The sequence below is a fragment of the Anolis sagrei genome, chromosome 4, assembly GCF_037176765.1.
Source record: "Anolis sagrei isolate rAnoSag1 chromosome 4, rAnoSag1.mat, whole genome shotgun sequence".
NCBI classification, from domain to species: Eukaryota; Metazoa; Chordata; class Lepidosauria; order Squamata; family Dactyloidae; genus Anolis; species Anolis sagrei.
Window position 1 is genome coordinate 184,418,125 of NC_090024.1, and position 16,300 is coordinate 184,434,424.

At 41.0% G+C, this 16,300-nt stretch overlaps 1 protein-coding gene and 1 long non-coding RNA gene across 2 annotated transcripts in view; one reads left to right on the forward strand and one right to left on the reverse strand.

Moving 5' to 3' along the window:
* AMPD2 (adenosine monophosphate deaminase 2) overlaps positions 1-4,770 on the reverse strand; it is a 79,754-nt gene extending 74,984 nt beyond the window's left edge. Inside the window, exon 1 of the mRNA XM_060773246.2 lies at positions 4,638-4,770. Within this exon, the coding sequence (XP_060629229.2) occupies positions 4,638-4,647 (10 nt within the window). The 5' untranslated portion in view covers positions 4,648-4,770. The remainder of the gene's footprint in view (positions 1-4,637) is intronic.
* Positions 4,771-4,868: 98 nt separating this feature from the next.
* LOC137096993 (uncharacterized) lies at positions 4,869-10,537 on the forward strand. Its single transcript, XR_010909879.1, has 3 exons — positions 4,869-5,002; positions 8,040-8,139; positions 9,719-10,537. It is a non-coding gene; the product is annotated as an uncharacterized lncRNA (long non-coding RNA).
* Positions 10,538-16,300: the final 5,763 nt, after the last annotated feature.

The window sequence follows — 16,300 nt, forward strand, 5'->3', positions numbered from 1 at the left end:
ATTGTATAGTCAGATACACCTCCTAAATAATGGGGTCAGAACTGCTTACTCCTGCCTCTAACCAGGACAAGTGTAATTTGGACACCGCACTTATGAACCACCTTCAATCCACCTGCATCTAAGCAGTAGAATGAATTCAGTCTGACACCATTTTAATTGTCATGGTTTTGTGATATGGAATCAAGGGGATTTGTATCTTGGTAAGGCTCCAGCATTCTTTGGCAAAGAAGGCTAAAGGCCTTGTAAAAGTACAACAACCACGATTTCACAGCACTGAGCCATGGAAGTTAAAGTGGTGTCAAACTGCATTCATTCTACAGTGTAGATCAGGCATCTTCAAATTGTGACCCTCCAGCTGTTTGGGCTTCCAACTCCCAAAATTCCTGACTACTGAATAGGCTCACTGGGGCTTCTGGGAGTTGGAGGGCCGAACAGCTGGAGGGCCACAGTTTGAGGTTGCCTGGTGTACATGCACATGGAGTACCCCCTCCCCTGTTTGAATATTAAAGAAAATTGGAAGGACCTGCATTGCTTTGGAGCTGGGTCCACAGTCTGGCTAATGCCGAGTAAAGGATTGGCCTTTAAAAATACATGGATTAAAATGCAAACAGAGGATGGACCTTTTTTGAGGCCTCTTTCTCTGGCCCAGCACCTCTTCCTCAAGCATTCGTTTCGCTTTCAGAAGCTGGAGACCTCAAGGCAAGCCTCCATTTCGCCATTGGCGGGGAAGTTAAGACACAAACCCAGACTTAGGAAGAGGCGGGGAATATATCTAGCTGTCTTTCTCCATCAGCCGGGTCATTCTGTTGCCAAAAAAGGAACCAAATTGACACAATGGACAAGACTTTGGACTTTGTGGCTCCTCCCCTTCAGGGCAGTTTCTGCAAAAGATGCTGAGCTCGGCAAGGGAGAGGCAGAGTCTGCGATTGAGCCCCCCCCCCCCATCTCAAGTCAATCCAAGTGGGTGTGTCTACACTGCACAATGAAAGCAATCTGATGCCATTTTAACTTCCCAGGCTTCATCCAGTGGAATCTTAGGATGTGATGGCATTCTCTGCATCCTGGTTTGAGACCAGTGTGATGGCTCAATGCTATGTTATCCTGGGATATGTAGTTTTACAAGGTCTTTAGCCTTCTCTCCAAAGAGTGCTGGAGCCTCACCAAATTACAAATCCCAGAATTTGAAAGCACTGAGCTATGGCTGTGAAAGTGGTGTCAAACTGCATTCATTCTATCCTAAGTTCCAGGCTTCTAGATTTACCCTGCGGGAAGATAACAATAGCGTCAAATTAATTTGTAATGCAGTTAGTGAGGGAAACTTCCATCGGACAATGGCTGCTCCCTCGGTTAGATGCTCACGGGTGCCTAGGGGTGGACTTTAACTGCCATGGCCCTGAACTATGAAATCATGGGAGTTATAGTTTTACAAGGTCTTTAACCTTCTCTGCCAAAAAGAGCTGATGCCTCACCAAACTACAGATCCCAGGATGCCAGTTAAGGTTGTGTTATTCTCCAGCGGAGATGCATCCAAAGAGAGAGTGTGTGTGTTGATCCACCCCCACCAAATTACAATTCCCCAAAGAAGTAGTAAAGCCTGGAAGAGTTCCTTCTTTGGACAATTTTTTGGAATTAAACCGATGTCATCCTCTATCTCTCTCATTTTTCTCCACAACTCACCAAACTAGAAACTCCAGGATGCCAACATATGGAACTCTGATAACACAGTCCAAGTATAACAACAACAAAATGGTGTCTTGGTTTTTAGGCCATATTCCAGAAGCATTCTCTCCTGACGTTTCGCCTGCATCTATGGCAGGAATCCTCAGAGGTTGTGAGATCTATTAGAAACTAGGAAAATTGGGTGTATATATCTGTGGAAAGTCCAGGGTGGGAGAAAGAACTCTTGTCTGTTGGAAATAGGTGGCCAATTGAAACATTCACACTTACCTCAAAGAGACAAAGTACTTTCTCCCATCCTGGACATTCCACAGATGTATAAACCGCATTTTCCCAGTTTCCAACAGACCTCACACCCTCTGAGGATGCCTGCCATAGATGCAGGTGAAACATCAGGAGAGACTGCTTCTAGAACATGGCCATACAGCCCGAAAAACCTACAACAACCCTGCCTGTATATAGCATATTTTCTGTATCTCTAAAACTAGAACTGATAGGAGAAAACTAGTGCAATGTTAGCCCTATTTCTAATTTCAAATATATCCAGAAACAGGGCTAACATTTAAGGCACCAAATTTTTATTTATTTATTTCGTGTCAAAAGCACTGCATAAAATAAGCTTTAAAATGATAAAATAAAGGAATCACAAGCAGCTAAATAGTTTTAGACCAAAAACAGGCAACAGCAACTGCATTGTCTGTAGCTTTAAACAGTTCTTCCTCTGTGCATGAGGCAAGGTATTACGCGCAAGCATACAAGTTGATTGTTCTGCTTCAAAATCGCACAAGGTGGAGGATTCTTCTAGGTTGTGCCATTTTGACACTGAGTGTCAAACCAAAATGTTTGTTGGCCAGTGGTATCAAACTGTTGTAACCATGCAGTGTGGAAAATTACAGAGTGAGCAGGCAGTGCCTTTTTTGCAATGGCTTTGCAAAACCACAAGATTTGAACACAGCAGGAGAGGAAACGAGGGAAGAATCTGACCTTTGCAGAAATTTTGCAATAGACCTGGGGGAGGAGAAAGATCTGTGTCTAAATACAGTAAATAGCACCATGAACTGTGCTTTCTGTGCCTCTTTGGCCCACTGTAGGGAAATTCTTGGCTTAAAATCCTCCTGCAAACTGAGAGCGCGAATAGGAAGTCAACTCCCACAACAGGCGCTAGACACTAGCATCCGCTTCCCTCCACCCAGATGCCCCTTTGCCAAGCCAATTTGTGCTTTCTCCCAGGGAGCATTTACACTAGGCATGGGCAAACTGTGGCCCTCCAGGTGTTTTGGACTCCAACTCCCAGAATTCCTTACAGCTTCAGGTGCTTTCCTTTTCCTTAAATGGCTGAGGGGGGAATGGAAAGGGCCTAAGGTTGTTAGGAATTGTGGGAGTTGGAGTCTAAACCACCTGGAGGGCCACAGTTTGCCCATGCTCGATCTACACTGTAGAATTAATGAAGTGTGACACTTGAGCTGCCATGGCTCAATGCTAGAGAATCCTAGGAGTTGCAGTTTATTGAGGCACCAGCGTTCTTTGGCAGAAAAGGCAAAAAGACTTTGTAAAGCATGGCTCCTGATTCTATAGCAAGCCTGGGCCCCCGGTGGTGCAGTGGGTTAAACCCCTGTGACGGCAAGACTGAAGATTGACAAGTCGCAGGTTTGAATCCAGGGAGAGCGTGGATGAGCTCCCTCTAACACCTCCAGCTCCCCATGCGAGGACAGGAGAGAAGCCTTCCACAAGGATGATAAAACATCAAAACATCCGGGCGTCCCCTGGGCAACGTTTTGCCAACCTAGCAGTTCAGAAACATGCAAATGTGAGTAGATCAATAGGTACTGCTCCAGTAGGAAGGTAACAGCACTCCATGCAGTCACATGACCTTGGAGGTGTCTACGGATAACGCCGGCTCTTTGGCGATGAGCGCCAACCTCCAGAGTTGGACATGAGTGGACTTAATATCAGGGGAAAACCTTTAGCTTTATTAGACTCTGTATTGCCTAACCCTGATATATAATCCTAGAGCTCCCCAAGAGCCATCCAGTCCAACCCCCTGCCATGCAAGAAGGCACAATCAAAGCATCCTTAATAGACAGCTTCTACTGAAAAGCCTCCACCACACTCCCGAGGCAGCCAATACCACTCTCCAACAGTTCTTACTCTCAGGAAGTTCTTCCTAATATTTTCAGTGGAATCTCCTTCTCTGCCATTTGAACCCATTACTCCCTTGTGCTCTGGTCTCTAGAGCAGCAGAAAGTCAGTTTTCCTCCTCTTCCTCCTCAATGGGACACTCTTTTAAATCTCCTGTTCCCTCTCTACCTTCTCTTCTCCCAGCTAAACATCCCCCAGGAGAAAAGGAGGAAGGAAAAAGAGAAGGAAGGAAGGTTGGAAGGGAATGGAAAGGAGGGAGAGAGGGAGGAAAGAGAGAAGGAAGGAAAAACAAAAGGGAAAAAAGGAAGGAAAGAAGGAAAGAAAGAAAGAAAGAAAGAAAGGGAGAGAGGGAAGGGAGGAACGGAGAAAGGGTGGAAGAAAGGATGGAAGGAAGAAGAAAGAGGGAAGTAAGGAAAGAAGGGAAGGAGAAAGGAAAGAGGGAAGGAAGGAAGGGCAGGATGGTGAGAGGGTGGGTAGGGGGGGGGGTTGAGAAAAGAGCCCAAGGGGCTGCATCTGGCCCCGAGGCCTGGGTTTGCCCATATCTGTTCTACAGTATTAAGCCATGGCAGGAAAGTAGTGTCAATGTGCATTAATTCTACAGTGTAGAACTGGCTCTTGGAAGGAGAGTGGACAATGAGAAGACCAAAGTTAAAAAGGCCAGGGTTAAAATGCAGCATTACCTATTGAGGATGGGGGGAGTGAGAAATTGTTGCAAGAAAGTCCTATCTACACTGACCACATAATGCAGTTTCAAACTGAATTAGGGCCAAAGTGTTAAGGGGACAAACACCAGGTTTGCTTTGTTGCCAAGTCCTCCTTACCTGAAGCCATGCTGGTCCTGGCCAAAGGGCGAGAGATTTCCGCTGAGCTTCACAGCCAAAGAGGAAGGGGAGGGGAGATTGACAGCAACACTTTGAGACCCGAGGGAGGGTTGTCTCTGGAGCGAAACAGCGGGAGGCTTTTGCAAGGAGAGAGCCCCTTGTTCCTGGGCAAGCCTCCTTTGTCAAACCCTGGCGCGCAGGTAGGGCCCTTGGGGGCGGAAGGCAGTCCTTCGCCTCTGGGCTCCAAGAAGAGCGCCCCCTGGCGGAAATAGTTTCCAAGTCCGCTTTAGGGGTCCACAGACAAGTGGCTGACCTCAGGAAAATCGGGGGAGTGAGACGGCTCTGCAGCCCTGCTTCTCTGCCAGGTATTGAGTGCATCTACTGTAGAATTAATTCAGTTTGACACCATTTGAACAGCCATGGCTCAATGTTTTGGAATCCTAGTGAGGCACCAACACTCTTGGACAGAGAAGGCTCATCACACTACAACTCCAATGACTCCATAGCATTGAGCCATGGCAGTTAAAGTGGTGTCAAATGGCATTAATTCTGCAGTATAGGTGTATCCTCAGTCACCAAATATCATCTGGCTTTGGGGAAAATGACAACTTCTGGGAAGCCAGAGTCAACATGGAACTCATATTCCACTACTATTACTACTATTAATTATTATTATTATTATTATTATTATTATTATGATCGGCACATTGGTACAGTGCCTAAAGACCTTGGCCATACTTAAAAACATTGATTGGCACACTGGATGCAGTGCCTAAGGACATTGGTCTGCATTTAAAAACATTGATCGGCACACTGGGTAAATGCCTAAAGACATTGGCCTGCACTTAAAAACAATGATCGGCACACTGGGTACAGTGCCTAAAGACATTGGCCTGCACTTAAAAAGTGATCGGCACACTGGGTACAGTGCCTAAAGACTTAAAAACCGTGATCGGCACACTGGGCTTGGCTTGCACTTAAAAACAATTGGCACTGACAAAGTTACCATCTGTCAGCTGCAAAAGGCCACCCTACTCGGATCTGCATGCATTATTCACAGTCCTATACACATGTGAAGTGTCCAAAGTGTGATCCGATACAACAGCCAGCATAGTGATCTTGTTTGCTGTGTACTAATCTTGTTATGTATCAAATAGTAGTAGTAGTAGTAATAATAATAATAATAATAATAATAATAATATCAGCCTCTACTGCTCTACCTTGCAGTGTTCATTTGTAAAGAGAGTCTGTAGCAACTTTGAGACTCAGACTCCAGGAAGTTCTTATTCTGTCTTGTGAATATTTCATGGTTGTTTCCCTAGCTCAGCGTATAGTCCCACTAGCAATCACTGGACTGCATCTTCCATTAGCCTTCGTTGCTGGCTATGCTGCCTTGGGCTGATGGGATTTGCAGCTAAGCAACATCTGAAAGGGGCCACCATTACATAGAACATACGGTAACTTACGAAGATGCATGGCTCCCTTTCATTTTGAATTAAACTGAGATTCAACCACATGGTTACAAACTTGAGCCTAGTTGCAGACAGAATGCCATTGAAATCAATTTATTACTTCCAAGTAGAGTAGAACTATTGAATAAATGAAATTGACATAAATGTTGACTTCAACCACTTTGTTGCTGTGAGTTTTCCAGGCTGTATGGCCATGTTCCAGAAGCATTCTCACAGCCACCCAGGGATTCTGGCCATGAAAACCTTCGACAACACATTCAACCACTTCATTTGGGTCTAGTGTGGGAGTAACAGGGGCCCCTGGTGGCATAGTGGGTTAAACTGCTGAACTCCTGAACTTGCTGACTGAAAGGTCAGCAGTTTGAATCCCGGAGGCAGGGTGAGCTCCCACTGTTAGCCCCAGCTTCTGCCAAACTAGCAGTTTGAAAACATGCAAATGTGAGTAGATCAGTAAGTATTGCTTCTGTGGGAAGGTAACAGTGCTCCATGCAGTCATGCTGGCCATATGACCTTGGAGGTGTCTACAGACAATGCCAGTTCTTCGGCTTAGAAATGAAGATGAGCACAGCCTCCCAGAGTCAGACACGACTAGACTTAATGTTAAGGGAAACCTTTATCTTTCCTTACTGGGACTAACACCAGGATTTAGTTCGTAGCCTTGCAATCATTGCAGATGCTCATTACATAAAAGACTCATAAAATCTATATTCTTATCCTATCCTTTTTTTTAATTACCCGAACAAAATCTATATTGTGCGTGCAAAAGTCAATATCAAAGTTCAGGTGTAACAATATGTAGAGGGCAAGTCCACTGTATCATGGGACAATCGTTAATCACTAATAGTTAATAGCTAATAATAATAACAATAACTTTATTTATAACCCACCCTATCTCCCTGAGGGGACTCAGGTTCGCTTCCAGCAAAGGATGGGAAACATTCTGTGCCATAAAACAATAAAACAATAAATCATCTATAACAAATTATAACAACCACTCACAAAGTTTAAATAATTAAATAAAACATATAAATCTATTAAACCTACAACATTACAAAACTAATTAGTTTAAAAGCAATTAAAAACAGTTAAAATAACCATTGTTATACAAATTATCCTGTTAAATGATCAAACTTTCAATCAAGATTCCATGGAAAGGAGACCAGGTAGTGAAACCTCATGCCTAATTTTTATATTAAAATGTCATAACTCAACACATAGTTTCTTAGGACATACTTGGCATTCCTGGGTGCTCTGTTAAGTAATCATTGGACTTATCTGTAGGGAGACAAAGCTGATAGCTTTAATGCGCAGTTCGTATTTTTCCATGTTCTAGGAATACTTGATCCGTGCCTATTCTTTTTTTTTTCTTGTCTCACATGTAAAGAATGTAAATTATTCTAGAGCCCTACTTAAAGCTGTTAATACCACAGAGGAATAATTAGTATCTTAATAATAGCAAGGAATATAAAAATGGCAATTTGGGGTTTAAGATTTAAGCTCCAACCAAATAGTGTAAATATTAACAGCACTGGGGTAAATTATGGAATGTGCTACCATAAAATGGTGTAACTTTCAACTCAAGACAGTTTAAAAAAAATAGGAGGATTGGATAGTTAATGGGGTCTTGACAGTGGCTGTGTTGCAATGGCTGATACATAGCTTACAGACTGAGGCACACTGTGCTCCTGAACTGTCTGGTATTATCTGATATTCTTCTCCCAAACCAGCACCTTAAATTTAATCTAAGCTGTATAGGCTATACAAAATTGATGTCCTGTGATTTGGCAGTCTGACACCTACAAGCACCTGTATTTTGAACCATTTGAAATGTGAGAACAAACGTTTAATGTTCTGGCCAGTCCATGTTCTGACTGTCTGACCCATTATAACCATTCTTGTTTCTGCATTATTTACCACTAAATTCTAACAGAGAGACAGCCCTGGACAGAATACCCTAACCTACCCTGGATGTAATCAGAACAGACTGATAAAACTGGCAAGGCAGCCAAAGCCGGTAAAAGGAGCTCCTGGTAAGTGATAGAATCTATATGTTCTTTGTCAATAGTGTTATGAAGCACTGTTTGTGCCCTTCTAGCCAGAGCAGGACAATATGATCCCATTGCCGATGCTGGTTCAGCACCTCATCAGGAGTTTCGATCTTACTTCACAATCCAAGGGCTCTTCCACGCAGGCACAGAACCCAGAATATCAAGGCAGACAATCCCCCAATATCTGCTTTGAACTGGGTTATCTGAGTCCACACTGCCATATATAGTGCAAAGCAAAAAAAAAAATGTGGGATTTTATTCAGCGGTGTGGAAGGGGCCCAAATTTCACAGGGATGAGTTATTTACCTCCTTTGATACAAAAGAGTTCAATAACCATGTATCTTCATAATTTTAAAGAATTCTAACACCTAAATTTCACATTCTAACAACATTTTCTGTTCTTTCTACTTAATATTAGTGGAATTATTAACCTGCATTCTCTAGAAATTATGCATTTTAAATAACTTGCATTTGTGAATTTTGATCTAATTTGTTTATATAATCAAAAGTTTAGTATTTAACATAACTGTGTTGTGTACTTTTCTTTCCAGCAGATTAATGCAATACAATGCAAGAGAGTCAGCATGGTATAGTCATTTGAGTGATTGATTATGGAAGAACAGAGTTCAAACCCTTCCTTGGCACATGAAATTCACTTGGTGACCTTCAGCAAGTCACATTCTGTCAGCCTCAGAGGAAGGCAATGTCAAACCTCCTCTGAACAAATCCTGCCAAGGAAATGCTATAATGGGGTCACTTTAGGCTCTCCTTAAGGCCGAAAAGGTAAGATCAAGATGAATGTAAATAGAAGTAAATAGATTCAGAAGTGAATAATTGTTGTTGTCACGTGCCTTCAAGTTGTTTCTGACTTATGGCAACCCTAAGATCAATCTGTCATGGAGTTTTCTTGGTATCATTTGTTCAGAGGAGCCTTTGCTTTGGGGCTGAGAGAATGAGACTTGCTCAGGACCACACATGGCCAGGCACTGATTTATTGTATCAGAAGCAAACTCAGGGTACAGTTGTAACATTAAAAAAAAATAAAGGGTTTAAAAACTTGGCATTATACGAAATGTCATTTGACAAGAAGCTGGCCACTTGGAGTGCCTCTGGTGTGCATGTGGCAGGGCTCTGGCTGCATTGTAATAGGTGGTCTGTGGTTTGCTCTTCTCCACACTCGCATGTTGTGGGCACCACTTTGTGGCCCATTTCTTAAGCTTGGCCCTGCATCTCGTGGTGCCAGAGCGCAGTCTGTTCAGTACCATCCAAGCACTGATTTCAACTCTGGTCTCCAGAGTCCAACAGTCAACCCAATAAACCATGCCAACTCTTTCCATTTTTAACAATATATCATCATCATACTATGGTAATGTTATCAGTGATGGAATAAAATAATGTACTTCATGCTACAGTTAACTCGGTAATATGCACTTAGGAATTTGGCTTTGGAAACATTTTTATACTTTTGAGAGCTTATTTCACCGTAATGAAACTTATGTTTTAAATTGTATTTTGAACTATACATGTCATTTTAAGAGGGTGTTGTGTTTCAATATGCAAGCAGTTGGAAAGACAAGATAACACCAGCAACCATTCTGCTGTTTGGAAAACAGATTTCCCAGATTTTGTGGTGGTAAGTGTGTGTTTATCTTTGGATATGTTCCTTCCTTGCTTATCACTGTTTCTCAGCACACTAGGCAGCAAGAAATTATTAGGAGACCTTCCACACAGGCATATAACCCAGAATATTAAGGCAGATAATCCACAAAATCTGCTTTGAACTGGGTTATTTGAATCCACACTGCCATATAACCCTGTTCAAAGCAGAGAATGTGGGATTTTATACAGCTGAGCAGAAGGGGCCTTGGCTCTCCTATATAAGGTTAGCCACCAGTTGGGGCTAGAGGGCATCTTCATGACGCACCTACCCAGTAAGATGTGATAGTTGTTGGTTAACTAAACTAATGCTTCTGGAAAGAGAGTAATAAAAGAATTACTTCCTTTCCAAAAGCAATAGAAGTAGTGTACACATGCATTGCTAATTATCCTAAAAGAGCACAGAGGCTTAGTGGCATTGTTTCAATGAAATTTCATCCTTGTATTTTCAAAATCTATGCCAGCAGTTTAGTAGATGAACCTTTCCTATTAATTTAATTCTCCCAAGAAAAATGAACCTGCTTAATTTGGGGGTGTCCAGCAACTAAAGAGGTCAACGTATCATAATATCAATGATCTATCTAGTACCATAGCCTTCTTAAATACTCACCAGTTCTGAATCCATCAGAGAAAATATTCAGACAAGCTAGATCCCGTCACTGAGAAATACAGAAGCAATGTAAGTTGCTGTGAGTTTTCTGGGCTGTATAACCATGTTCCAGAAGCATTCTCTGCTAACACTTCACCCATATCTATTAGGCCTGGGTAACAACGGAAAAATTTCTTTCTAAAATCGATTTGTATTTGGGGGGTTTTTTTGTTTCAATATTTAAAATAATTACAAAATTTTCCTTTTAAAAAGTTCGATATTTACGAAATTTCGTAAATGGTAAAAAATTAACGAATCAATTTCCGAAACAATAACGAATCGATTCGTTAATGGCGGACGCGACCGCGAAATACGCTAAAAAACCTCCAAAAACTTCTGAAGCTTCCCTCTCCCTCTGTTCTTGACTGTTGGTGTGATATTATAATTTTTTTTCACTAATTAAACCATAAAACTGGCCCAGACATGCGGAAATAATAACGAAACGACCTCAAAACAATAACGAAACGAATACAATATCGAAATACGAAGCATTTACAAAACGTTTTTGAAAATTCGTTTTTTTTAATAATTGCTCCAGAATGGTTCGTTATCGTTTTGTAATTGAAAAAAATTAACGAATTATTAACGAATTACGAATTAACAAAACGAAACCGCCCAGCCCTAATATCTATGGCAGGCATCCTCAGAGGTTGTGAGGATACCTGCTATAAATGTGAGCAAAACGTCAGGAGAGAATGCTTCTGGAACATAGCCACACAGCCCGGAAAACTCACAGCAACCCAGTGATTCCAGCCATGAAAGCCTTTGACAACACACATAAGCAATGTGTTTTGATATCCCTGTATCATTCTAAAACAATGCTTCTCACATTATCTGGGAGCAGAAGTATTTTTTTTCTATGAGTTTATCCTTAACAATACTAATACATTTTTTTCTTCCTTAATCATGAACTATAATAACGGAATCCCTACAAACAGGTATTATGGTTGGAGCAATTATTGATAGGACTTGAGATGTGAAAGGGATGAAAACCACTGATTTGAAGTATTTAGGAGACCACTCGAACTTCACCAGTTCTTCTCTGCAGTTACATTATACCACTGCCTTGATGCTCTTTAATTTTTTTAATTGTTGCTATGTGTCCCCACAACAGGAGGATCCACATAGAAGGCGTAGCGATGTAGCCAAAAACCTATTTCAGTTACATCAATACGATGGTATGTGAAGCCAGTAAGAAGAGATATTTGCAGTGTGGGGATTAGAAACCCATTCTGGGCAATTGCTTCACAAAATCACTTTAATCCTTGGGCAGAGAATGGGATATTTTTAGAATCCAGCTCTAAGTAAAGGGAATTCCATAGAGTCACACCTGTGGCTCCTTTTCAAAGTTTGGTGGCAACATAGCTATATCTAGAATAAAACTAGAGACACAGGTAATAAAATGTTTATGGTAACAAGAATAAATAGAATGATCAAATAAGAGAATGATCAAATTCTGTAGGATATTTAATGGCCCAGGAAGTGAGCACACATGGAAGAAAGAGCTGAATATAAGAAGCCATACTTATTTTGGGGAGTATTTCTCAGCATGGGCCCCATATGGAACATAGTGCTCTGTACCCCAGGCTTGCCAATCATGTGGGGCTATAAACTCACCTGGCAACATACACTTAAGTCCCTTCCACACAGCTAAATAAAATCCCCCATTTTCTGATGTGAACTGGAGTATATGGCAGTGTGGACTCAGATAACCCAGATCATAGAAGATATTGTGGGATTGGGTTGTTGTAGGTTTTTTCGGGCTTTATGGCCATGTTCTAGAGGCATTCTCTCCTGACGTTTTGCCTGCATCTATGGCAAGCATCCTCAGAGGTAGTGAGGTCAGGGATTTTCTGCCTTGATATGGTGGGATTTTCTGCCTTTATATTCTGGGTTATATGGCGGTGTGGAAGGGCCCTTAGTCTCTAATCCATTGTTTTTGTATCTGCAAATGGGAAACAATTGGTCTTTGAAACATATTAACTGAAATTCTGTTGGTTAGGTCCAGAAAGATTGCACTCCTTCAATGGATTGCTGAGTGGTAAGTAAATACATATATAAATCCCATTGAGTCAATATATTTACTTTAGGGAGGAGTATCAAAAGAAACCAGGCCATGTCTTTTTAATAGTCCTTTATTTTAAATGTTTGTAGTCCCCTTATTTTTATCTTCAGAACAGTCCTGTGAGGTAGGTTAGCCTGGACAACATCAAGAAATGCAAGACACTTGCAGGTCGACTTTACTGTAGACAGTAAAGTATGTATATTGCAGCAGGCCTATCTGTGCATCTGTATCTTTCTCTTTTCTATTCTGTTTGACTGTCATCTGAGACCCCTTCCACACAGCTGAATAAAATCCCACATTATCTGCTTTGAACTGGAATATATGGCAGTGTGGACTGATAACCCAATTCAAAGCAGATATTGTGGAATTTTCTGCCTCGATATTCTGGATTATATGGCTGTGTGGAAAGGCCTTGAGTCTTTTCATCCTTTCTGTATGTGTGCATCTGTGTAAATTACACATTAATCTGTGTGAGAGAGGGGGGGGGGGGAGGACGACAAAATAAGGTAATGTGTTTGATCATTGTTCCCCTCTTTTTGTGCTGTGGACGATACAAGAGTAAGTAAACAGTGGGAACTATAACCAGTTGTAGCTGATCTTGATCCATATATTTGGAATAAAGGAAACCAACTTTTAGCTGACTTGTAGTCTGCCATTTCATTTGATATGAGACCACACTAAGACCTGGAAGCATCTTCTGATTTGTAACCCAACTGACACCACAGGGATGAACATTTAACTAATTCAGCTTAAATGTAACTATGACCCAAAACAGATATTTCATTATATTAATTAGGTTTGTCACATGGCTCCTCAGACTCCATTAGCAGGAAGGTTATTCATGGTTATCGGATATTAGCATGTTGTGAAGTGCTCAAATAGACACCTTCCCAGGATATGCATGCAATTAATTGGGGAAGGTTCTTTGCAAGATAGATAGGAAAAAGAGAAAACAGCCTTTGGCAGAGTGAGTGCTTTGGCGCATTAATGAGGTAATATAATGAAGTGATGGTTTTCTCTATAGGAAAGATTACACCCCTGGCCATTAGATAGGTTAAGGCTAAACTAGATGTGATATTAAAGGTAGCATTTGGTTAATGAAAAACAGGTATAAGTTCTGCCTCTTTTGGTAATTCAGAGCCCCAAAAAAAGCTACACGATGAACAAAGGCCCCAAAGTACTTGCCTTCCTCTTGGTGGCATCTTGTTTTGGTCATTTAAAGGCCAGTTGGAGAGCAAGGACCACTTCTGTGGACAGTCTTGGAATAACAAAAAATTGTTCAGGATATTTTGGAGATGCTTTTGATGTCCTAGAGGATAATATTGTCACCGTACACCTCATTATAGGTGCAAAGCCAGCTGGTGTTGTGATACCTCCCATTCTCCACAAACTACGAAATGGCAGGAGTAGTGCTCATTTTATGGAAAGGGAGAGGGGAGACATATGTTAGTTATAGGTAGAACATTATTGTACATTTTCTAATACAGAATCTTGGGTGAAATGTGGCTTTCTTCAAACATTTATGGCTTTGTTCCAACATATAAGATGTGGACTGTGTACATGTACTATGCCTGCCTCATTTTCATGTTGCTTTCCTCATATTTGCAATGAGATTGAAGATAAAGGGCCCTAGCACACATGCAGATTTTCCATGAAGGCAGGAAAATAAGTATTCTCACTTATGTGAAGATCTATGCATACATGATGTATGCATACATGTTTCTTCTTTGTACTTTTTGTGGGTGTGGGAAACATGACAAAGGAGTGGGGTAGTGCTATTGCATTCCTCTCTTCTCATGTTGGAACCAGCACAGCCAGGAATGCCTGAATAGGACTTTGCATTTAACATGGAGCAGCCATGAAAAGAAATTATGAACTAAATATGGGAAACCATTTCCAGGCAGAAAGCCAAATTTAATTTTAAAGTCACCCTGGTAGATGGTGTCTCCAGTGATATAGAGGATAAGAAAAACTCATGAAAGCCTTTTCATTTTTAAAAAATGGAATGAAACTGTACAGAAGCTGGAAATAGTATCATAGCAATTCTGGGAACCTCAGTGGGCTGGTTTCAATCCCATTGCTTGTAGTTGTGAACACCTGTTTTTAATCTTTTAGGCCATTGTTGAAGTCCTGTGACTTTGATTCTCTTTGATGGTGATGATATTTATTTATATCCCCCCCACCCCCCACCCCCCAAATAGGTCTGAAAGTTACTGCCACAAGAAGAAATGAGATTTTGGACAGATGATATGTAAAAGTTGTGCCTTGAAATGGGGGGAGGGGAGCACAGTGGTGGGGAAAAAGGGGGAAAATGCTTAAGCAGAATAATAAGATTATATGTTAAAGAGGGTGATGAATAATATGTAATATGTAACTGCTATAAACAAATGTATAACAAATGTAATAACTATGATAAAACAATAAACATATTTAAAAATAAAATAAAAGTACAATACATTCCCTCCTCACCTTCTGAAATTCCCCCTAAGTTGATGTTACTTTTCTCTTTTAAAGGAGGGATAAAGCACTGCTTTTAAACTATAGGTCCCAACCCCAAATCGGCTCAATGTGGGGGTCCCCAAAAATTGGCAACAGAAAAAAGTTTTCTAAATTTCATCTTCTAGTGGCTGTTTAAGACATTTAAACAATCTGTTGTGCAGTGTTTCCAGTGGACTCTGCAGAAAATGCTTCAGCTGTACTTCAGTAAAAGGATAATCAACCTGTTTAGCAAACTTTGCAAATACAGAGTTGTTATCAGCAAATGTTTGATTTTATGCCTATTTTATATACCCCTATACCCATAGACACATACATATTTCTTGGGCCAAAAGGGGTCCTGAATGGAAAACTTTAAGCCCAAGTCTAAAGGAAATTTTGCATTGTTGCTGCAGAAGAAGAAAGCAAATTAATACTCAGTTTAGCAAAGTTCTTGTTGTGGCTAAATATCATGGAAGGATTTTCATCAGTATGCAACATTGAGCAAAACAAACTGATTGTCCTATTGTCAAGAAATACATGCCCATATCTGCGTGTTTTTATTTTATTTTAAAATAAACACCTTTTGGGACTTTATAGCCCACCTACAGGCAGGTTCCTCTAAAGACAATGTGATTAAAAGACAATTCTGCAGAGTAGTAGTCCTTAAAGAAATTTACTGGGTGGGGAGAAAGTGGCCTGAACAAAAATCTACCAATGGGTTTATAGGAAACTGCTGTGAGCTTTAAGCAAGGCTCTTTCAGCATTCGTCACCATGGCACAGAGACTTCTTGATCTTTCTAGAACTGCAAGCTGCCTCAAATGTAGGAGTTGGTTGCAGGAGGGGGAAGGAAAAGGGGTTGTGCAAGCAAAGCTTACACTTTAAAGCGCTTAAGTGACACGATGGAAAGAGGCATGATGAGTGTGTGCAATTATCCTTGCTAGCACTTAAGGATTAAATGCACTTGTTACCCACCTCAGTGAATTATTTCATTCCTCATAAAGAACAATGTTGCAAGGAGAAGGAAAAAAAGAAGCATAAAGAAGACTGTCCTAAAAAGTAGCAATAAAAGCTTTCTCCACAAGGTTGTGACCAGAAACAAAGGGCATAAGATATGTCTCCCACTATTTTCAAATCCAGTGATTTCTAAAACTAAGAGTGCAGGTATTGTCAAAGAGACAACTTAGCTTCCTTTGCTGTATGCAATCTACAAGACACATCTAGCATATAGAAAATAGAAGGCTCCTCTTAATAAATGGAATACAAGCAGGACACAGTTTTCATGGACCTACTTTAC